We start from the raw sequence: 24,150 nt of genomic DNA, 5'->3' as shown, positions 1-24,150 counted from the left end.
AGTCACATTCTATAACTGGCAAATGAAAAATCTTCTTGCGGTGTGTTCAGTAATGATTGTGTGGACTAGACAGCCTGGGTGGTTTATTTCCTACCATTATCTACCATGTTATTGGCAACGTGTGCTATTCTAAATTTTCTGTGATGGTTCAAATCCTCGTTTTAATTACAAGAAAAAAACCAGCCTTCAAACTGAAGGCTCAAACTTTTTATCATGTGATAATATACTGCATTTTAGGGTAAATGGAAGTTTCACCACATAACTCTGCTGCTCTAGGATCTATATTGGCTTCTGATATCTTTACATTCTAATTCAAAATAGGATGTTTAACTTTCAAAATTTTGCAGTTAGGTGTTCCCTCTTATCTCTCCTGCTTTGTCACACCACATCGTCCACCTCATACACTCAGATCCTCACAACAAGAATGTAGAGATTACTTACCTGATAATCTCGTTTTCCTTAGTGTATGCAGATGGACTCAAAACAAATGGGTATAGTGTGCTCGTGCTAGCAGTTGGAGACGGATCTGACGTCAGCACGGGTACATATACCCCCACAGGAAGTGCCGCAAATCAGTAATCTTCCTTGCAAAAGCTGTAGCTGACCGATCAATTAAATGAACAGGATTACCCTGACCGATTGATAGTAGCTGGAGACCACCAGTGATCACAACCGGAAGGCGTCGACACCCGGCAGGGTGGATGGCCTATTATAAGAAAACATGACTTACCGTGAGTCGGTGAATCCCCATGTATGCCGGCAGCCGGGCGGGATGCTGAGTCCATCTGCATACACTAAGGAAAACGAGATTATCAGGTAAGTAATCTCTACATTTCCTAGCGTGTAGCAGATGGACTCAAAACAAATGGGATGTACAAAAGCTACTCCCGGACTGGGCGGGAGGCTGCCTGAGGACCATGTAGGATTGCCCTCGCAAATGCTGTGTCCTCCCTGGCCTGGACGTCCAGACGGTAGAATCCGTTAGAATTTGGAAACACGCTCAGCGAGCGTGAGGTAGCTCCAAACTGCTTTGGAGACGGAAATTACTGATTTGCGGCACTTCCTGTGGGGGTATATGTACCTGTGCTGACGTCAGATCCGTCTCCAACTGCTAGCACGAGCACACTATACCCATTTGTTTTGAGTCCATCTGCTACACGCTAGGAAATTACTCATTTTATCCTCTCTAAGAGATACCAGATTAGAATTCACTAGAGAAATAAGTTTTTCTTACCTTGCTCTCAGCCTTTGGAATTCTCTTAGTCTTTCTGTAGTCGAATGGCCAATCTCAGATTCAGAAAGGCTTTAAAAACCTATTTTTTTGGTTAAAGTCTTGGAGATGTAACACTTTTTAAAATTAAATTTTTTTTTTACTCGTTTTACCTATATATTATTATAATTTTATTGTACTATTTTATACTAAGCTATGTTATGTTTTATGCAATGTAATTCTCTCAGTTGTTTTATGGTTTTATTTTTATTTGTTTTAACTTATTTTATGATGTTCTGGAATATATATTTTTAGCCTTTTGTACATCGCTTTGATTTACTTCTGTAAAATATTGCGATTGACAAAGTCACTAAATAGTAATAATAGGTAATCAGGTTAGTCAGTGAAAAAAGGACACACATATCCCACAATGCACTTACAATGAAGAGGGAACAATGTCTTTCAGGTTTCTCTGGAGACTTCGGCAAACCATTCTTGTTCAGCCTTACAAAAAATCTCTCACTGTTAGAAAAGATGAAAAGTTTATTAATTTAGACAACTTGTCCATCCTCTGAACTTCAGTTATTTCTGACTGTTCACTTACAATTTAAAATCAAACCTCACATATTTTGATTCACTTCTCCCTACTATTTGCAGACACCAGCTAGTAATTCTCAAAAACGACTCAGTGCTGACTTCCCACCACACATGCCCTGTCAGGATTTTTTTGTTATTATTTGTTAACCAGGAAAAGGGAAAAAACCTAAGATATTCATGATGGCAGAATCACAGAAAAAAAGTCTCATGAGTATACAATTCAAGGTAAAATTAGTTTCTAATTCTGTTTTACAGTTTGGACGCAGATAATGTTTGCTTTGAAATATCTTGAAAGAATCCAGTCAGTTTTGTATGGAAATTGCTGATTTGACTAGCTGTCACAGTTTTCATAAGCCGTGCTGCATCACTGGTTTTTAAGTCATTAATATGGATACAACATATTGCAGATTTTGTAAGGACATGGAATGCTGACATATCACTTTAAATTACTGAGATATCCTTTCTCAACATTTTGAGATGTTTTGTGTATTTAACCATAGCAACTCCTCTTGGTAACAATGCCCCTTATGAAAAACCTTGGCTATAACAAAAACGTTTTGTACCCTGAGGTAACTACTATGCATTATTTCTACAAAAGTAAAATTCTGCCAATTTTTCTTTGAAACAGGAAAAAGCAAAAAGAAGCTGTGATAGAACTTGTACTGGAGCACCATATGTTTACTATGTAAACTTCAGCCCTTTCAACACAACCTAGGGTTACAGTGATTACATTGTTCTACTTAAATGATTAAACAAGTGCTGAGGCTGACAGAACAAACGAGAAAAATGTTATATTAAATGTGTATATTGTTTCCTTCAAAAAAAAAGTTTGACCCTAAGCAGTTCACAATAATATAATAGTCAAAAATACAACATCAAACTAATATAATACAGCAGCAAAATCCCAAAAATTCATCAAGTTACAAAAAACATTCCTAACAGAGAAATACATTAATAAACTAATACATAGCAAAATAATATTAAAACAGCAATAAGATATAACAATAAATATTTACCCAACATATAAATACATCAGTAAATAAAATTCACTGTGACATGATCTGTGTCAACTAATATTTGTATGTGGTTAGAGACTACCTCAATCTCTGCTTTGTAGAATAGCCCAAGGTGAGCTGGCCTCTCTTCAGGCTGTAACCCTACCATTCTGATTAGTAATTTAATGACTGTTCACTATACTTTTCTCTAATATCTGTCAGCTTTCTTTCCCCCCCAATTTATGGATCTTAATTCTGTGAGCCATTGTGCTAAGGGTGGAATGAACTACATCTGCTGATTAGTCCCTATCTGAAGATTTGGATCTTGGGCTCAGGTAAACATTTGCCATCTTAGAGCAGTAATATACTCTTCTTTTTCAAAAGATGCTGGTCTGAGGTCCTACAAAAGTCCCTGCTCTCACCCTTCTCCCTAGACATTTGATATAACATTTGTATTAGAAATCCTAGTTGAAACTTGCATTTCAACTATCTGATAGACTGAAATGACAGAATTAAACAGTAATTGTGTCTGTCTGGAAGGCTGCAAGATCAGTAATAACCAAGGCTTTTTCAGGAGATACATGCCAGTATGGAGTACCAGAACCTTTTCATCCATTTGCCTGAACTGCCCTGTGGTCACCAGCGCCACCTCTGATCCTGCTCCCTATGTCCTCTCTTCCTCATGGAGGGGGACTTGGGGAAGAGAGACTGCCGCTTGGGCAGGGAAGCAGGTGTAGAACCGGACTGGTGCTTGGCGCCTGGGGAAAGAGAGGGGATTCAGCTTGCCTGTTGGAAGGAGGGAGCTAGAGACAGAGAGAACCCACAAGAGAGGGAGAGATCAAAAATAGTGCAAGGAGTGTGAGAGCGAGTGAGAGAGAGAAAGGTCTCATGTTGGAGCCATCAAGCCCCCAATCATTGTCCATTTGTATGTGGGAGAGGTCTTAATTTGCAGCTGCTCAGTCCTTGTCATTGTTGTGAGAGTGGGATGTTATGTTAGGATTCAAAACTTTCAAACAACTAAGGTGGGGTGGGGAAGCTTTTTCCTTTGGTTTAGTGATTCAAATGTGTCATCTTTGGAAAAATGAATATGTAGCATCTCTGATACATTTGTAATTTGCACAGTACTGGAGGGAATGCATTTCTATTTTTATCTCTCCAGTGTTGCAGAGTCTGGTTTCTAGGGGTCTCCAGTTCCGTTTTTGTCTGCTTATTTCTATTTATAAATTATGGTCACTTATTCTGTACTTGGCAAGAGTCTATCCATGTTCTGGTCTGTATGATCAAGGTGAGGTATTATGCTAGCGTGTAGTGATATGTAGCAGTCTGGCTTGCTCTGTTTTCCCACTAAGAGGTCTATTGGTGTACTATAGTCAGGTATATTTGCAATGCTGTCATTTTATAGACTCTGCAGCCAGCTCATGTGTGTGGGAGCGGGGGTGAGGGGGCCTGGGTGGTTGTCCCTTCCCATTCCACCTCCAAGTACAGCTTTACTTGTGAGTAGTGGCACCTTTTTCCCCTGAAAAAAAAAGCACTGCTAATTACAAATTCTTACTAGAAAGGCAGGCAGCTCATGTAACTGGGTCTATCTGGCAGGCTATGTAGGGATCCTAGAAGACTGGATGTTTCAGCAACAGCAATGCTAGTACTGGCAGCTATTTAGATCATAAAAAAGTTTTTCGGTTAGATATTGGAATGAAAGGGTTCTGAGTGTGCACTAAGTGGAGGATCTCGTATGCTTAATGGCCCAAGATGGTGCAGTACAAAAAAGAGGAAGCTGGCAAAAACTGTCCTGAGTAAAAAAAAATATATATATATATATATCAATGATCATACTCTACAGCTGGAAGATGGGACATACTGTATCTTAAGCAGTGTGGGAAGGAATAACTTGACAAACTAAATGGGTCAGTTGGTACTTTTCTGCCATCATCTACCATGTTATGTTACTATGTAATTGATAGTATAGTCTGCCAGGAGTCTGACCCCAAGGCTGGAGTGGCTGGTACACAGGCGAGTCAGATGGGTTCCAAACAGAACAGTTGGCATGGTTTCTTCTGCCTGTGATGGCCACCTTCCCCTTGGGTTGAGTCCTCAGATACTGGTAGGCAGCAGGACTTTTTTTTTTTTTTTTTTTTTAGAAGGCCTGAACAAGGCTCAGCAGGAACACAATATGAAGCACAAGTAAAGAAGAAACAAGAAGGCCAGGTGAGATGACCCAGCAGATTGGGAAAACGAAGAATATGCTGGAATCAATGCAAGAAGACAAACTAGGAAGCAGGACTCTGCAATGAGAATGAGAACAAAGCAACCTTCTGACTAGAAGCCTGGAATATATTTGGGTCTGGACAGAAAACAAGATGGCTACCAGCAGGAAGTGTGGGCCAAGATGCTGGGAAGACTGACTAGCAAGTCCCTGAAGCCCACAGAAAGCAGGCAGGAAGCAAGAACTGTCTATTGAGATCTCACAGTAACACCTACAAGTCTGCAATCTCTATGGCCACAGATATTTTGTGATGGATTTTTTTTTTGGGGGCCTTGAACTTTCCTGCTGTTTCTTTGGGCTTCCAGCTCAACCAAAACCAGGGATGGGATTCAGTGCCATAGACCTTCATTTGCAACTACCCAGGGATTTTCCCCCGTATTTTATATCCCCTCCTAACTCACGTCACTCAGTCATTGCAGTGACAGTTCTTGGCAGAGGTGGTCATGAACCAGGGATCTTTCAGGATTCTTGCAATTATGGGCCCTAGATCTGACCATAAGGTATCATTGTTACATGATTGGGACTCCCTCCACCTAGGAGCTGTGAACACTGCCTCTGCAGCATCCCAGCTGACCCCAGGGAGTGGAAATCAAACCCAGGTTCTTACTATGGTAGTGCACAGCATAGCACTGATAATTAGCCACCGGGCAAGCCCCTTTCTTTTATTTTACAATTGAGAAATTGCTTAAGGCACAGTATATTTTCTTTGTGCATGTAAATAAACTGTACATCCTCCTTTTCCTTGCTGGCACAACTAACATATGGAAGAGCTTTTATTGTTAAGTTACTGTTTCCCCAGGAAAAAAGTATGCGTGGCTCCCAATTTTCTCTGAAAATGCCTAGTGCCTATTTCCACATGCCCACTTTTCTAAGGTAGGCAGTGACTATAAGTAATTTGTCCACAGGTGTCCACAGGTTATATTATTTTAAAATGAGATGAAACGATATATCAAGGAATACATGACAACTTTCTCACACACAGTGTTATTGACATAAATCACCAGGAAGTGGATCAACAGCATAGAATATAGTACATACGGCTACATTCCCTCCATTCTAAGAAGGATGATGGGTAACAAAACTGAGCTAAAAAGCTAAGTCACGCATATTTGAAATCTGCATTCTGCCGAATTTCAGATTCTATACCTTGGAGCATGGTACCTTATCTTCTCATATTTTAAGCATTTGAAAAGTGCTTTTGGATCTGACTATTCATGCCCCCATCTATCACATGCCAAACGTTTGTAAAACAACAAAATGCACATCTCTATCTCATTTAAATCACAGCAACAGCTAATTAATATAATTTTCATAAACATGTTTCCTATGATTATTTTTTTTCTCCATCTAAATGAAAGTATACTTAAAGAACTTTTGTGCCCTGGTTTCTTCCTGTTGTTCTGTGACCTGATTGCTTTCTAATTTAATTTTCTCCACTAATTACCTTTCTTCCACCTTGCACAGTTTTCTCTCTGTCAATATACTTTTGTCATGGCAATTTCCTCCTGCACCTTGGGCTTCCAGCTCAAAGTAGTTTCTACTGAGCAATGGTAATTCAGTCACAACTTCCCAAAGTTTTCCCCCATTTTTAATGCTCCTACAAAGAAAGGCGTAGCAGCAACAGTCCTTAGCCAGGGGTCACAGAGCTCAGCTTCCTCCATTAGGCATTGACTATTGTGATATGGCTGGGACTGCCTTTGTAGCATCTCCAACTGGCCCGAGGATAAGAATTTGGGCTCAGAAATCAAACCTAGATCTTTCACATGATCTGTCCATATGCTTTTATTTTTTTAAAAATATCTTCTGATATTTCTGTAGTGAAATTTAATGTGGACAAGTGTAAGGTGATGCCTATAGGGAAAAATAATCCATGCTGTAGTTGCACAATATTAGGCTCCATATTAGGAAATACCACCCTAGAAAAAGATCTAGGCGTCATAGTGGATAATACATTGAAATCGTCGGCTCAGTGTGCTATGGCAATCAAAAAAGCAAACAGAATGTTAGGAATTACTAGGAAGGGAATGGTAAATAAAATGGAAAATGTCATAATGCCTCTGTATCGCTCCATGGTGAGACTGCACCATGAGTACTGTGTACAATTCTGGTCGATGCATCTCAAAAAAAGATATAGCCGCGATGCAGATTTAAAAACTTGGCTGTTTAAATGCGCATTTGCAGAGAATGAATCAGCTAACCAGCCCAACCAGCCCAACCAGAAATAAGCAATACACTATAAACATGATCTATCTGCAAACCATCCTGAGGAGCTACCCCTTGTTTATTTTATTTCTATCTACGCTAATATTTTATGTCAATGTTTTATGATTATGTTTATTTAATTAATCTATGATTTTCTCTCTCTTAACAGCTAATTTATTTCTTTTACCCTATATAGTTTTTAGCTGTTACTATTTATGAACATTGTATTTCTAATCCTGTTTTATCATGTGTAAACCGATGTGAAGGCTTGTCCGATATGTCGGTATATAAAAAACCTAATAAACTAAACTAAAAAAAAACTAAACTACAGAGAAGGGCAACCAAAATGATACAGGGGATGGAACGACTCCCCTATGAGGAAAGGCTAAAGAGGTTAGGGCTGTTCAGCTTGGAGAAAAGACGGCTGAGGGGGGATATGATAGAGGTCTTTAAAATCATGAGAGGTCTAGAACGGGTAAATGTGAATTGGTTATTTACTCTTTCGGATAATAGAAGGAGCAAGTTAGCAAGTAGCATACTTAAAACTAATCAGAGAAAATTCTTTTTCACTCAATGTACAATTAAGCTCTGGAATTTGTTGCCAGAGGATGTGGTTAGTGCAGTCAGTGTACCTAGGTTTAAAAAAAAGTTTGGATAAGTTAATGGAAGAAAAGTCCATTAATTGATATTAATCAAGCTGGCATAAGTAGCATGGAATCTACGTATTGTTTGGGTACTTGCCAGGTACTTATAGCCTGGATTGGCCACTGTTGGAAACAGGATGCTGGGCTTGATGGACTCTTGGTCTGACCCAGTATGGCAATTTCTTATGTTCTTAGTTACATAATTCAGTGGTTTTTCAACATAGAAGAAACCTGTATGTCAATCCAACAAATATACAACTGCATCTCTCTCTCTCAATCAAAATTTGTCTGCTTCCAATGTTTTTCCTGCAAAGAAAGACCCCTGTTTAAGCCAAAAGGATCTCTTTCATAAGGATACTTAGCAAAGAAGAAAAAAAGAAAAGTTATCTATATTGTAACTTATGTGAACTTTTAGCACTAAATGATTCAGCTTTAGTTCAGGAGTTAAAATGAAACTATGAATTCTCAGCAATGAACATAGAAACATTATAATACAGGGTTAGGAGATGAACATGACAGACACAAATTAATGATGCAGATCTAACAATCAGATCGAATTTAAATTTATCCGAAAAGCAGAGTTTACAACAAAGATAAAAACAAGTGTTTTCATCAAATATACATGATAATGAGCAAGAAGTGCAAGAAAATACTTAACTTAGGTTTGATCTACTGCATATTTCTTTCTAATCATAAGTAAAGCATCAAATTGTAATGGTCAACTTTTCATTATGCTGCCATCTGGGATCAGTTTTCAGCAGGGAATCAGGGAAATTGGAGATGCATCTCCAATTAATAATTGGATTGGTAATATACTGTAGCTGATAGAATGAAACTGTGAAAGGGTTTAGTTTTCCTGTTCCCCGCTCAGTGTATGACTGTAAACAAGTCTCTTCACTGCTTTATATTCAACTTTAGAATCACAATTTTTTTTTTTATTAAGCCACTGTACTCATCAGATTTTGCTCTGAAATAAGTTTACTGATGAACCTATATAAGTAGTAAAGATGCATTCTAATTGTGTCCTGCACGAGTACTGCAGAGGAGAGGTATATCTGAAAGGAATCATGCTGTTAGCTGCTCAATACTGTCTCCTAGGACAGCATTTCTCAATCATTGGGCCATGGACTAGCACTGCTCCCCAAACACATTTCTGATGGAGCAATTGTACACTGAAAAGGGGGTTCCCATAGTGGGTCCCCTCCCTTCCCTAGAGGTCATTGGAGGTGTGGGAAACCCATCCCCCAACTTATCCCCACACAAATCCTCCCCTCACCTCAGAGTTGGTACCCACCACCTCCATGACTGCTATCCAGGCCTGCTCCCTGCCATTGTGCCTCTTGTCCTGCAGAGCACCCCTAATCCTGCTGCAGAAGCAGCAACTCTATGCAGAAAATTCACCATGAGGCCTGGGAGCTCTTGCGTGCTGACATGCCTTGCAGCAGCACTAGCCCCTCCTCTCACAGGAGTTTACCATTATCACAGAAATCCAAAAGAGGGGCAGGGTGCAAGAGCTCCCAGGCCCTGAATTTTCTGCATTGAGTTGTTAGTCCTGCTGCAGAAGGAGGCGTCACAGCAGTGGGCAGGCCTGGGTAGCAGCATGAAGTTAGCAATACTCCAGTGCCATAAAAACTTGGTACTGGAAGCAGTTTCCTAAATTGTCTGTCTAAATCCAGGCCTGCATCCTGCACCATAGCCAGTAGACACCATTCTTAACCCTCCTGTCCTTTCCTTCCACTCAGTTGGGACCAGTCCTAAGGCTCCATCTCTTGGAGGGGAGCAGCTGTAGCTGAATGTTAAGAGCTAGCATGCAATTGAGTCAGGGTCTGCTCTGATGTCAAATCCTGCCCCATACAGAAGCCAGGAGGGGATTGTACAATTGCAGGGCCTGAGAGTGAAGCGGAGGAAGTATATCCTCCCCCCATCGCATTTTAATTTTCTGGGGAATCCTCACTAAACATCAGCACTGCAACTGGTCCATGTAATTTAAGGCAGGTAGCTAGCCAATGCCTAGCATACAAAAGACTGAGAAACACTATTCTAGGAAATGGAATTCTGCAGGGTCTGAGAGAAAGGTTGACAGTAACAAAATTCTGCCTTCCAGACCCCTCATAAGGGGTTGTACCAGAGATACTGTACATCAATCAAAAGTCAGCATTGTTATTCTGCCTTCTTTCTTTTTTTGAGTCCACATTTGTCTTCCAGCTCACAAGCTCTTGTCTAATCAGCTCTGAGAGCTGGACATCCCAGCAGAGGTTCAAGAGTTATGAACGGAAAAGTGCAAGCACCCTGTCCATAGCCCTATTACTTCCTTTTAAATTCTGCAAAAGGACTCACCTGACGTCTTGGGTCCCTAGTCTTTTGTTTGATTTTTTTCTCTCAATTTTGACTGTGGAAGTTAATATGCTTCTTAATATTGTGGCAAAAGTAGTCATCATTGAAATATGATGGCGCAGGAAATTAAGCTTTGAGCCACCAATGGACCTCAGAAATTGCATGGATTTAAAGCCTGTTGAATATCTTTGAGATGTGGCAAGCAACTTGGAGCCTATCAGAAACTTTCAAACATGGGGACATGAGACCTTATTTAGGCATATTCAATTAAGCAGAAAATATGGGCACAGGAAGAATTATATTTGGGCATAAACCTATCATAACATGTCCATGCTGAAAATTTTAATTGATGAATCAGGATCCTTCTGGAAAGGATAGGAGAAAAAGGGCAGGAATCTGGTTTTATACCATTTTCCTGAAGGTAGTCCTTATAATTAAACAATTTTTGTTTAGTATTAGGATAAATTAAAGATAATAAACAGTGTGCATATTTGTACTCTTTTTGAAAATTGGGTGAATGCTAGCATTCATTAAATAGTGGACAGAAGCAAGGAACAAGGGTATGGATTTGGATGGAAGACATACATAATTACGTTTCCAAACCCAAGCTCAAGGCAAGCTACATTCAGGTGTCACAGATGTTTCCCTGACTCTGAATGGGAGAAAAGCCTTAGTAAATCAGGCCCTACATTTGTACCTAAGGCAATCAAATGTGAAATGACTTGCCCAACATTACAAGGCGCACCAGTGGGAGCAGATGAATTTGAATCCTTGCTTTCCTGGTTCTTCAGCCTATGGTTCTAACAATTAGACTACTAGCATGCTTCAATTATATAAGAAATTAATCATATCACATTTGTAGTACCAGATTCGTTTTGGGCATTTATTTTCAAAAAGGAAACTGAAATTTAAAAAAAATACAAAGAAGGGTAACTAAGATAATTAAAGAACAAAGGAGATTAGATCAAGACTTCCCAAACTTGTCCTGGCTACTGCACAGCCAGTTGGATTCTCAGGATATCCAGAATGAATATGTATCAGAAATTTGCATATGCTGGGTTTCCAGTGTATGATTTCTCACACGTATGTTCACTGTGGATATCCTGAGAACCTGATTGGGTGTGGGCTTCCCAGGATTGACCTGGCAAACTTTGGAGTAGATATAATGAAAAAATGTCTGAATGGGGTTGTTTATCATTAGAAACCAGCAGGTCTATATTCAGACACATTCTGGATAACAAAGTTGGCCGGCTAACTTTGGAGGTATATTCAACAGTGCAGTCACACTACTGAATATAGCCGGTTATCTTGATTAGCCAGCTAAATTTAGGAAAGCTCTTTGACTCGACCAGACTTAGCCGGCTAAGTCTGAATATTGGAGTTAGCCAGTTAACAAACCTCATCTTTAGGTGAGTTTCCTCACTCCGAAGGACCTCAAATCTTCACAAGAGTGCACTGTTCTGTTCGTATGTCTCACTCTGAATGTCAAAGTGGCCCCTAACCCCTACACTAATACCTAAACCTCACCTTGAGTAAGTAGGTGGGCCTCATATAGAGGTATAAATACCTAACTATTAGAAGGGCCTTGTAGCTAGGTGCTCTTTCTCTCTCTCCCCCCCCCCCTCCCCCCAGTGGTGGTAGGTAGCTTAACCCCCTTAGATGGTTAACTATTAAGTTATCTGTATAAATGACTTTTGAATATGGACCTCAAGATATGTAAGTGGAGATTGAATTGCTCTATAGAAACATCTACAGGGACGATGTTTTTACCAAAACATCAGCAAAACAACGGGACAATCTTACACCAGTTAAGGGGTTTCACTACTTTCAAAGGAAAGAGTTCATACTTTACTTAGTTTTGAAACTATGGAACATTTTTCCATAAAGTTGCTGTAACTATATCAATAAATCAAATCAAAAGTAAACTGGACAAGTTTTCGAAGGAAAAAGATATTGATAGATATGGCAAAATACTGTAGATACATGCTAGCAAAGTACTAACCTAGTGATTCTAAGGAACTCATCATACTTTGAATCAGGAAGGATTTTTTAAAATTGCTATAGAATTGGATACAGCTGCCCAATGATTTTTATCACTCTTCCCCTGGATAACCTTATAGTAGATGGTATGTAGGCAGGAAATGATACTTCTTGTCCTGAGTTTTAAGAATGTGCAGAGGGATTATAAATTGCTGAACTTGTAGAAAATATAATTTGTTTTCCTGATGTCTCTTCTAGGACAGTGTTTTTGTTAGTTTTGCTGCTTTTTGGTTCACATGCTGAGTACTGCGATTTCTACATCTGAATGACATTGAAGTTTGACAAAGCACATCTTGATCCTGTGATGATATTCTTGTCAGATGAAATCATGAAACAAGCAGACCACAGTGTGGCCATTACAAAAAGATGATGGATATTTTCAGTATTCTTGGAAAGCAACAAAAATTGAGGTCCATCAAGCCCAGGATGCTGGGCTTGATGGACCCTTGGTCTGTCCCAGTATGGCATATGTTCTTTTTGTCTTTATTAAAATGTATTAATCGCCTAAATACTAGCAATGTATAAAGCAAGAACATACATAAAATTTCAATCAAACATGTACAAACATACCAACATGTTGCAAATTATTAGAAAATTAATAAAATACACAATGGTCAACTAATAGAATGCCTGCCTGAATAGCAATGTTTTTAGAGACTGCTTAAAGGTCTTTAGGCTGTCTGCCAGTCGCAGTGTTTCAGGGAAAGTATTCCAGAGAGCTGGAGCTGCGATTGGAATGCACAGTCTCAACTACAGCCGAGCCTGCCATGCGCAGGCGAGGGTACATCCAGCTGGCCCCTCTGAGAGGAGCGAAGTTGGCAAGTGGGACAGTACAAGCACAGTAGGGCATTACACCATGGAGTGACAGCATAAAAAATGTATTTGAAAGTAATCACTGCAACCTTGTATTTGATACACTCAGAGATGGGAAGCCAATGCAAGTCAATGAGAACTGGGGTAATATGTTCCCATCTTTTGGTGCCACTAATGAGTCATGCCGCATCATTTAGAAGCAATTGGAGAGGTTTTAAAGTTAGTGCTGGTAAGCCCAACAAAACCAAATTACAATAGGCCAATATTGGTAGGACAGAAGCCTGTTCTACGATTCGAAAATCACCCATGTCCAATAAATGTTTGAGACCGCATAAAACGTGCAGTTCAAAAAAGCCAGATTTGATAATGTTCTTAACATGGGGACAAAAGGAAAAAGCAGGGTCAATCAAGACACCCAGATTCCGTGAGCATGAAAGAAATATTTTCTATCATAATCGTAATGTGTTGGATCCGAGAATGGGGATGCTGAATCAGCATACACTAAGTTTTAGCAATGTTAAAGGACAAATTTACCAGGTCAATTGTTTCATACAAGATGGAAGGACCTGGACAAAAAACGGAATATCATCTGCATAAAGCTTATAGCCATCACACAACCCGGCTAGAACTTTATACAGAGGAGTTAAATACAAATTAAACAATGAGGCTGAAAGGGCTGACCCCTGTGGAAGGCCGGTTGGTAGCTTGGCCCAATTAGAGTACTTATTCTTGAATTCAACTCTTATGAAACGATGTGAAAGAAAAGAGAACCACTGTAAAACTGTCCCATATATTCCACATTTGCGTAGGTGATGTAGAAGGATCACATGATCGATGGTATCGAATTCCTCCCCTCTATAACACAATAAGAACCTAGGTTTCCAAGATCATTGGCCCCTGGTGCAAGAGGCCCTTGATCCCTGCTAGTATGAAAGGTCCAACCTTTTTCAACTTCATCAAAACCCCATATTACATGCCCCTGGGCCAATCCTGTGCCACTAGGATGACCTTTCTGTCATGCCCTGATACCCTCCAAAGTATCCTTGGAATCATTGCCCATGATGGGCACTTTCTCACCAGCCACAGCTGAGTTATTGCCTCTATACCTTCTTAGCCCATTTTCCTGGCTCGTCTGAAAAATTTGTTGGCTTTGACATTTCGACAGATTTCCTCCCAAGCTTCCACATGGATAAGTTCTTGGAGGAGAAGTCCATTAATGGCTATTAATCAATTTTACTTAGCGAATAGCCACTGCTATTAATTGTATCAGTAGCATGGGATCTTCTTAGTGTTTGGGTAATTGCCAGGTTCTTGTGGCCTGGTTTTGGCCTCTGTTGGAAACCCAGCATGGCAATTTCTTATGTTCTTATAAAGCCTGTGCTTCACCTGGTGCAAGAACCTAGCTGGACCAGGAAGTCAAACTGTGCCAGAGGGAACTTGTTTTGGGGCTTGGAGAATCCTGATGCCGCACTAGAAGGGTTTTCCCTTGAGCTGAACAGGACATTGTTAATAACTATTTTGTTAACTGAAGAAATTAAAGAGAGGACCAGGCTAAGTTTGTTCAAAAGATGCAGGAAAGAAAAGAAACGAAGTAACCAGAGAAACTGTGTTGCTGTAAGAAGCAACTGTTATTTAAGGGGAGAAGTTATAAGAAGAAGAGTTGGAGAGATATTTTGGAACTTTATGCATGTCCTTGAGCTGTCATTATGTTTAACTCTGATTCCTCATGGTTGTCATTGCATTACAAACTTGATTTATAGGCAAGGGAAGATACAAGGTTCGGCAGGAAATTGCTGGATGCAGTGGATTCCTTATCCCGCCTGACATAGGTGGGATAAGGAACCCAGCTACACTAACTGCACTAACCACATCCTCTGGCAACAAATTCCAGAACTTTATTGTGCGTTGAGTGAAAAAGAATTTTCTCTGATTAGTCTTAAATGTGCTACTTGCTAACTTCATGGAATGCCCCCTAGTCCTTCTATTATTCGAAAGTGTAAATAACTGAGTCACATCTACTTGTTCAAGACCTCTAATGATCTTAAAGACCTCTATCATATCCCCCTCAGCCGTCTCTTCTCCAAGCTGAACAGCTCTAACATCTTCAGCCTTTCTTCATAGGGGAGCTGTTCCATCCCCTTTATCATTTTGGTTGCCCTTCTCTGTACCTTCTCCATCGCAACTATATCTTTTTGTTTTAAACTTCCAGGCTGTATTGCAATCCTCTACTTCTTCTCTTCAGGCCTCTGGGGATTTTTGGAAAAAAAATCCCTGCCCCCCACTCCTGCTACTCCCTTCTGTAATCCTGAGGCGAGGATCACAGCTCCAACTGGTTTCTTCCTCTTGCAATCTGGAGCAGCCCCAGACTCAGTAGAGGCAGAGTTTTTATCAATGACCAACCTCTCAGGGATGAACTCCCTTGTCTGTCAAGAAAGGCAGGTAACACCTTCTGATACAGAGATGACCCAGAGCTTTGGAATATTCTTATGCTGGCTCCAGGATAATAACCTCTTACCCTCTCAACATCCTATCCTCTTCCAGCAGATGTTACACACTGTTTGAGATCATGCAGGGTTCCCATTGGAGGAAACATCTATTTCAACATAAAACCTGTTAGCACTGTTAAATTCTACACACTCTTGTGGCATAGGGGCCACAACAGCTTCTATAATTAATATTTAAACATTACAGACTGCATCAGCTTCCAAATGCATGCTTACATCATTAGGATATATTTTCATACCTTAAGGTATGAATACAGATTCATAGTCCTCTGCCCTTACAGAAGACAAATGTCACAGATTTGAGATTTACAGGACAGTGGCTTATATGTTCAAGAATTCCAAATGAGAACTAGATCATTCCATTGGCACAAGATGTGTAGAACTTTTCACTTCATTCTAAAAAACTTTTAAACCTCATTTGGTATCATGAGTGGCAGGCAGTTACTTTATGGTTTAGACCACTGGTTCTCAACCTTTTTTCTGTCGGAACATACCTGACAGATGGTTCTCACATGCATGACACACTGAACATGTGACCATCACCAGGCTAAATGTAAACACTCTGCATTCCACAGGAACCCCCTCGACCCCCAACAATGGGTGCAGAGCAGAACTAGAACATTCCCCATTCAATTTACCATACAAAAAAAGATATTTCTTGTGACATCTCAACAGCAACATAAACTCTCTCTCCTACCAGGTGCAATAGCCTTCCTTATGAAAAAAACAGTAATTTACCACTAATGCATGTTCTATTGAGAAAACCTAACAAATAATATTGATACAAATGCCTACATGCTAGTAAAATACTTTACGTCGGTCACACACATAGAATCAACCTTCACCAAGTACAGAAAGACCACAAATTACAAATATGGAAACAGAAACTGGAATGGAAACCCAAAAAAGCCACTCTACATTCTGTGAAAACAAAAATATAGCACCTATCAGACTTCCAGGATCTGAAATAATGTACATAAACTAATGTGCACAAAGTTACACCTGCATTATGGAACTCAAACAGTAACAACCCTACCTATGAAAAAGCAGTACTACAAAACTTACAACATGCCCTAAACACCAATACACCTCCTATTAGGAAAACAGAACAAGCCAAGCTGCTATAGAACCCTACCAAGAAACTACAAGCTTGTAGAACACCCTTAGCTGGGTCACACACGCAGAACACAGACAGACCCTCATCAAATACAGAATAAAATGACCATAAAGCTAATGTTTTTGTTTTGCGTTGTTTTACTGCAATTGCAGGCCCCACTAGGGATGTGCATTTGTTTCATCCGTTTCCTATACAAGCATGTAATATGAAACGTATGAAACATATGAAACGAATGCACATCTAATTGACATGTAATGGGAAACGTATGAAACAAATTAAACAAATGAAACGAATGCACATCCCTAGGCCCCACACTGTGGAACAAACTACCAACAGAACTCCAAACGGAACCCTCATCACAAAACTTCAAGAAAGCCCTAAAAACCTGGCTTTTCCGAAAAGCCTATCCTGAGAACAATCAACCCACCCCACTAGATTACAGCACCTAACAGCCAGCACTATTACCACACCAACTGATAACGTCCCCAACAAAATACATACGGCCTCTCCAACATTAGCTATTTTAACGATAATCTAAAGTTACCAAATAGCATATATTACTCAATGTTATAATTGTTAAAGCAACCCACAGATAATGTAATTTTACAATGCCACAGTGTTAAATGTAATGATAATATGACCGCCGTCACATTATCAAAAAAGTTATAATGTAAACCGATGTGATACCCATGGGTGAACGTCGGTATATAAAAACAAATAAATACAATAGATACAGAGTTTGGCTTCTTGCTGTTTCCAGTTCAGGTTTTGTCTCCACATTTGTATTTATACATTCCCCAAGAAATATAAAATAATTCTAAAACTAGAGTATAATAAATGTTTCAGAACAACTGATAAATGGAACATCCAATCATTAAAAATTTTCAAAATTATTAAAAATTCTCCAAACACCAATAAAATATTTCTAACAGCAGACACATCTCATAAAACCTAATAATTAAAATGGCAGTCAATCGAGAAAGATAAATTTAAAAAGCCACCTTTACTTACCCTCTCCAGTAACTCTCCTACTCCTTTCTCTTGTAGGCCAATAGCACATACCAGAAGCAGCAAGGGCTGCTGAAGCTCTGTCCTCATGCTCTTCTTCCTTAGGGCTCATGACTAGTCTATCTCACACACACACATACACACCAGTCATCTGCCTGGCCAATCTCTCTCTCTCACACACACCAGTCACCTGCCTGACCAATCTCTTTCTCTTACACACATACACAAGTCACATCCCTGAGCAATCTCTCTCCCTCACACACACACACCAGTCACGTCCCTGACCAATCTCTCTCACACATACACAGCAGTCACGTCCCTGATTAATCTCTTTCTCTCACACACACCAGTGACTTTCCTGAGCAGTCTCTTGCTCTCACACATTTCTCTTACTTACACAGTCTCTCATACACTAACCTACATGCTGGCTCACTCTCTGTCTCACTCACCCCCACCCACAGCACACATAGCAGCTACAGTACAAGGTAGTCGGTATGCTGCTATTAAAAGCAGAGTCCTGATGGGCTGGAAACTGCAGCAGGAGTGACCTCCCCTGTCCCACAGCGCTAAGAAGGCAGCACTCAGCTGTTTGCTTGTGCTGCGATCGATCGCGGCACAGAGCAATCAGCTGAGAATATAATTCTATGCTTTTCTCCCCACCCCAGCCTTTTTTTTTTTGCAGTTTGATTATTATTATTAATTTTATATTTTCTTGCTGGTGTTGCGCTGGCGAGAGAAGGGGAGGTCGGAGCTGAGGAAGGGGGGCAGCGGCGCCAAAGTGGCCAGCCAGCATCAAAAGCGATTTCTGCAGCAGCAGGATGCATGCATGGCTTTTTCTTCTTCCCGCGTGCCCGGAAAACATCATTTCCTCTTCCGGGCCACAGAGGCGGGAAGAAGAAAAAGGTCACGTTCATGTGGCCGGCTTTCACAAACACTGCTGCCGTTCCCCTCGGGGCTTGAATGTGCTGATACCCCGGGCAGGAAAGGCAGCAATGTTCATCTCACTGAGGTAAAAGGGGGGGGGGCGGGGGGGGCGGAGAGCAGCGGGTGCGCGACACACCTGCTGGTGCTTCGCGACACACTAGTGTGCCGCGACACACCAGTTGAGAACAGCTGGTCTAGACTAGTATAATCCTTCATGAACAAAATCTTCCGATGGCAGATCTTCCCTCCTCAAAATGCTATCTTTAACAGGGGCCTCATAATAAGGCAGGGCAAGAAACTTGAAGAGGATCCAAGCATTTACTTAATAAATGGCCTGCTTTCTTTTTGGCATAAATACAGAGGTTAGAAAGGCAACATTATAAAAAAATGCTTCTTTATTATAAATTGGCTCTTCAATGAGGGTTTTGTCATGTTTTTCAATAATACTGGCATTTCATATGATGTGGTTTGTTTCATAAAAGGTGTTATATTATTACCACAGATATATCCAGTTTTTTGCATAGGTCTTTATTATAAATAACATCCAACGAGAAAAAATTGTTTGTTTTTTTTTTACACAAAATACAGGCCACTGACAGACTTTATAACCTATCAATTTATACACATTATCTATGCAATTTTAACATTGTTCCATAAATCATACAAATTATCAAATTAAAAACTGCACTACCCCTTAACCCCTCATATACATTCATACCTTACCCTCCATTCATATCATACATTCCTTATACCTCACATACCATCCATACTACATCATTATTTAAAACCAGACAATGTAAAAACAATATCCTCAAGTATGTTGAAAAACAAAATCGTTTAACAATGAGTGTGAGAGCTTCTTTTCTCCATATATTTCTAATGTTTTCAACAAACTACAATCCCGATGAGAGCCTTGTTTCATCCCACAATTTGGAGCTTCATCAGGGTAATTGATGACAAATTTCCTTCTCAGTTCACATAAGGATAGCGTATCCTAATAGTATCTTCAACTTCTCACACTTTCAATGGGATATTTTTTCTTCATCAAATCCTCTTAATGAAATGTGTGTTTCATGTAGGTCCGCTACACATACACCACTTAGTACCTGATGCAGCTATCCTGCTTTCTGAATCTCAAATCTGGTTATCTAAACTTTTAATTTAACCACATCATGTCGTCCCCTTCTCAAGAGTCAAATGCCGCCATTTTTCTCACGATTCCAAAACGTTTCTCAAACTAACATAACCCAAGATATTGATTGTTCGAACGCAAAGAATTGGTGCTAGCCTTTCAAGTGTTTCATGTTCCTCCTTAGTCGTTGCCCACCAGCCCTGTGCTAGCGTCCAAAGACACGCCCTAAGCATGTCTTTGGACGCTGGCACAGCTTTGCCAAAATTCGTATCTACACAGCTTGTGTGTGTGCATGTGTATATATTACCTGGCTCGCTTTCTCACCTTGTCTCCTACATGTGCTCAGTGGTCAAATTAATATGCTGAACTAGGAGTTTTGTGTGTCTTAGCAACAGACAAAAAAATGGTATACAAGTGCAAACCAGATTCCTTTCATTACAAAATCCTCACTGACCCATATAAGTTATATAGAGCTGATATCTTAAAACCTAACTGCAATTATTTCCAACTATATGATCAATGAAACTAGAATATACATCTACTTCGGATTGGCAAAGATCTTTTACTGGATATCACAATTGCTCTGCTAAGCAAGACCCAGAACAATATTTGAACTAAGTTATTCTCACACTATGCATTTTTTGTATTCACAGATAAGTTATTATGACAATAGGTTAGCCAGATCATTGCTAGTATGGCAGCATTTTGAAATTCTCAAAGCATGGAGGCTATAAAAATGTATCAGCTTGAGTATGTGTAAGGGAAATGGTGATAAGGTTTAACTACTATCAAACAGAGTCTTCTCTGAATATTAGCAAATCTATAGCAATAATGCTCTAATAACTTACTACAGGAAGAAGAGCAGAAGAAAAATCCATATAACTGTCTTTTTCAGAACAGGGAAGGAATCAAGGCCACCCGAGAACCTTAGAAAATGAGAATCTTCCAAGTTCCCTGTGGCAAAGTAAAAAAGGAATAGTAAATTTAGTCTATTTCTTACACCATTATATGAAAAATTGCAATTGCGCCATGACCACAGGGAAAATTCTTCTCGCATAACATGAAATCCAGTTTATTAGACCTATTTACCACATTATTTCCTAGAGTGTATTTATCACTCCAAAGAAAGGAAATATTACAGGACGTGCATGCATCATTTTTTTTTTTTTTTAAAGATGAAGCAAGCAGAGCTAACTCTTAAAACCCATCTTCAATTGATTGTACTAGTTTTAATAACTTGAGAAACTAATTAAAGTAGATGAAAACCTCAATTCCAATTCTGAATTATTGATAGAGTACAAGGCAACAGAATGATCAACATGCATCTATGGAAATGATCACTCTCTTTCAAACTGGTTTGCAAGAAATTGCTTAAGTATGAAAGCAAAATGAATAATGGGAAAACAAATTCACATTCCAAGAAATTACTCATATTTTCAATCTGTGTTATGCTCATGTAGTCCTACCCAAAATGCAAGATGAAGTGCAGGCGTAGCCTAGTGGCTACAGCAGCAAGCTGCAAGCCAGGGAAGCCATGATTCAAATCCTGCTGCTAGTCCTTGTGACCTTGGTATGGATCTTTGAGTAACTGACTGGGTTAGAAACTGGTTCAGTGGGAGACAACAAAGGGTAGTGGTAAATGGAGTTTTCTCTGAGAAGGGGATTGTTACTAGCGATGTGCCTCAGGGACCAGTTTTTTTCAACATTTTTGTGAGCAACATAGCACAGTGTTTCCCAGCCAGACCTTAACAGGTGTGCCATGGAAAAGTCACTACTGTCTGATGTTCAGATCCAGGCCAGCACCTGGGCTCTGCTCTCAGCACCTCACAGCAATAAGAGACAATAGCAGTGACGCTTAAATGTGTAACGGCTTCTTTCTGAGAACATGGATAATCATGCCTTCCTCTCTTATAAGTTACTACACAAGCTACAGAGTGGTAATTAATGGTCAGCATGCAGGGCATGGGTAGCTGAGCCCTGCTCTGTTCAGCACACACAGAACCCTCCTCCTCTTCTCTTGTCTGATCTTTTTCGTTTGAGTCCTTTCAGCCTCTGTCTTATCCCTAGGCTGAAAAGTTGGGGAGACTCATTCTGAGTGTTGGGAGCAACTGCAGTGGAGAAACTCTGGCAACCATATGTGGCAGCCAAAACAATTAACCAAGCCAGCAGCCCATATATCACACCAATTCTTTCCTTCTGCACTTGTATGAAGGGCCTATTGTAATGAGTTCATGTGTCTCTGCCTCCTCTCTTCATTTGTTTCAAAATTGAAAGAGAAATTGTCCTTCCCTAGCTCTACTTTTGAACCTGTCAACCTTCTTCATGTCTGTTTTGCCTGCTCTGTAGAAGCTGGTGTGCCAAATATTTTTTGTTAATGTAGGTATGCCTTGGGCTTGAAGGCTCTTGGGAAATGTTGACATAATAGATGTGTTGTCAGGAAAGGTTTGCCTTTTTGTCTATGATACCAAAATCTGTAACAGGGTGGGCATCCAAGAAAGGAGTGGAAAAGATGAGGAGGGATCTAGCAAAGCTCAAGGAATGGTCTAAGGTCTGGCAGCTAAGATTTAATGTTAAAAAATGAGGAGTAATGCATTTAGGATGCAAAAATCCAAGTGAGAGCTACGGTATTCGAGGTGAAATTCTTCAAAACACAAAGGAAGAGCAGGATCAGGGGGGAAGGGTAATTGTATCTGATGGTCTTAAGGTGGCCAAACAGGTAAATAGAGCGACAGTAAAATCCAAAAAGATGCTTGTGTATGCCAAGGCTCCCTTCTGCCCACACACCCTTCAACACTCTACTAGATGTATGTGACTAATCGCATGTGTCTGGATTAGAGTAAAATAAGCTCTTTTTTAACTTTTTATTTATGAGATTTTTAAATTACAAACAAAATAAATTGCTTGTTACAGAATACATGGATTTAGAATGGAAATCAATATATGAATGGAAGGTTACGATATCAGTAAAAATATCCACTTCAAGACAGAAAAAAAAACTGGAAAGGAGAAATAACTAAGTGAGTATACTAAGACTAACCATGATCAGAAAGGGCGATAACATAGTAATTACCAGTGGTAAAATATTTACAGCTCTATGGTACTTGAGGTACAGGGGAAGTACTAAGTGGTTTACGAACCTCTACAAAAGATTATAATTGCTCAGGCAGGAAAAAAAAAACCATTCATCTCCTTTTTTAATAACACATTTACAAGGGTAACGACGAAAAAAAGAAAAACCAAGGAAAATAATTTCCTGATGAAAAAGAAAGCCTTTCCTCTTAACCTGAGTTGCAGAAGCACTATCAGGCAAAATCTTCACAGGTTGACCAAAAAAGAGAATAGGAGCTATCCTAAAGTAATTTCGCATTACATTATTTAAATCAACAATCGAAATGAAGGAAACTATTAGGGGTAGATTTTAAGAGGCGCGCGAACAGCCTACTTTTGCTTGCGCATCAGACTCAAGCAAAAGTACGCTGGATTTTAGTAGATACGCGCGGAGGCGCGCGTATCCACTAAAATCCTGGATCGGCGCGCGCAAGGCTATCGATTTTGTATAGCCTGCGCGCGCCGAGCCGCACTGCCTCCCCCCGTTCCCTCCAAGGCCGCTCCGAAATCGGAGCGGCCTCGGAGGGAACTTTCCTTTGCCCTCCCCTCACCTTACCCTCCCTTCCCCTACCTAACCCACCCACCCGGCCCTGTCTACACCCCCCCCTTACCTTTGTCGGGGGATTTACGCCTCCCGGAGGGAGACGTAAATCCCCGCGCGCCAGCGGGCCTGCTGCGCGCCGGGCCGCGACCTGGGGGCGGGTACGGAGGGCGCGGCCACGCCCCCGGGCCGTGGCCACGCCCCGTACCCGCCCCCAAAACGCTGCCGACACGCCCCCGCAACGCCGCGCGCTCCGGCCCCGCCCCCGACACGCCCCCCTCCGAGAACCACGGGACGTACGCGAGTCCCGGGGCTCTGCGCGCGCCGGGAGGCCTATGTAAAATAGGCTTCCCGGCGCGCAGGGCCCTGCTCGCGTAAATCCGCCCGGTTTTGGGCGGATTTAGGCGAGCAGGGCTCTGAAAATCCGCCCCTTAGAGTACTCCGGTTCAAAAGCTCCAGTGAGGAATTTTCGAGAAAATTAAACAAATTACCATGACATTTGGTGTTAGTTACCAGTCCAAGAGTTTTCCTTTTTGGAAGAAAATAACATGAATTAATAGATGGCATATTTTCAGGTGAGAAACTTAAAACATCCTGAAGAAATCTCTTCAATGTTGAAAAAGGATTCTCTCCAACTACTCTGGGGAAATTCAAAAAACCCAAATTAAGATGTTTCATATGGTTTTCGAGAAATTCAATATGTCTTGAAAGAGCCATA

The 24,150-nt window shown here is 40.5% G+C and overlaps 1 protein-coding gene across 5 annotated transcripts in view; it reads right to left on the bottom strand.

Moving 5' to 3' along the window:
• Positions 1-24,150, bottom strand: part of DOCK4 (dedicator of cytokinesis 4) — a 939,215-nt gene that overhangs the window by 559,974 nt on the left and 355,091 nt on the right. For all 5 annotated transcript variants that reach the window (XM_029615608.1, XM_029615609.1, XM_029615610.1 and 2 more), the window contains exon 9: positions 1,651-1,732. In XM_029615608.1, the coding sequence (XP_029471468.1) occupies positions 1,651-1,732 (82 nt within the window). The remainder of the gene's footprint in view (positions 1-1,650; positions 1,733-24,150) is intronic.

Source organism: Rhinatrema bivittatum, chromosome 9 (assembly GCF_901001135.1).
Source record: "Rhinatrema bivittatum chromosome 9, aRhiBiv1.1, whole genome shotgun sequence".
In the NCBI taxonomy this organism is placed as follows: Eukaryota; Metazoa; Chordata; class Amphibia; order Gymnophiona; family Rhinatrematidae; genus Rhinatrema; species Rhinatrema bivittatum.
This window is presented reverse-complemented; position numbering and strand designations above follow the sequence as displayed.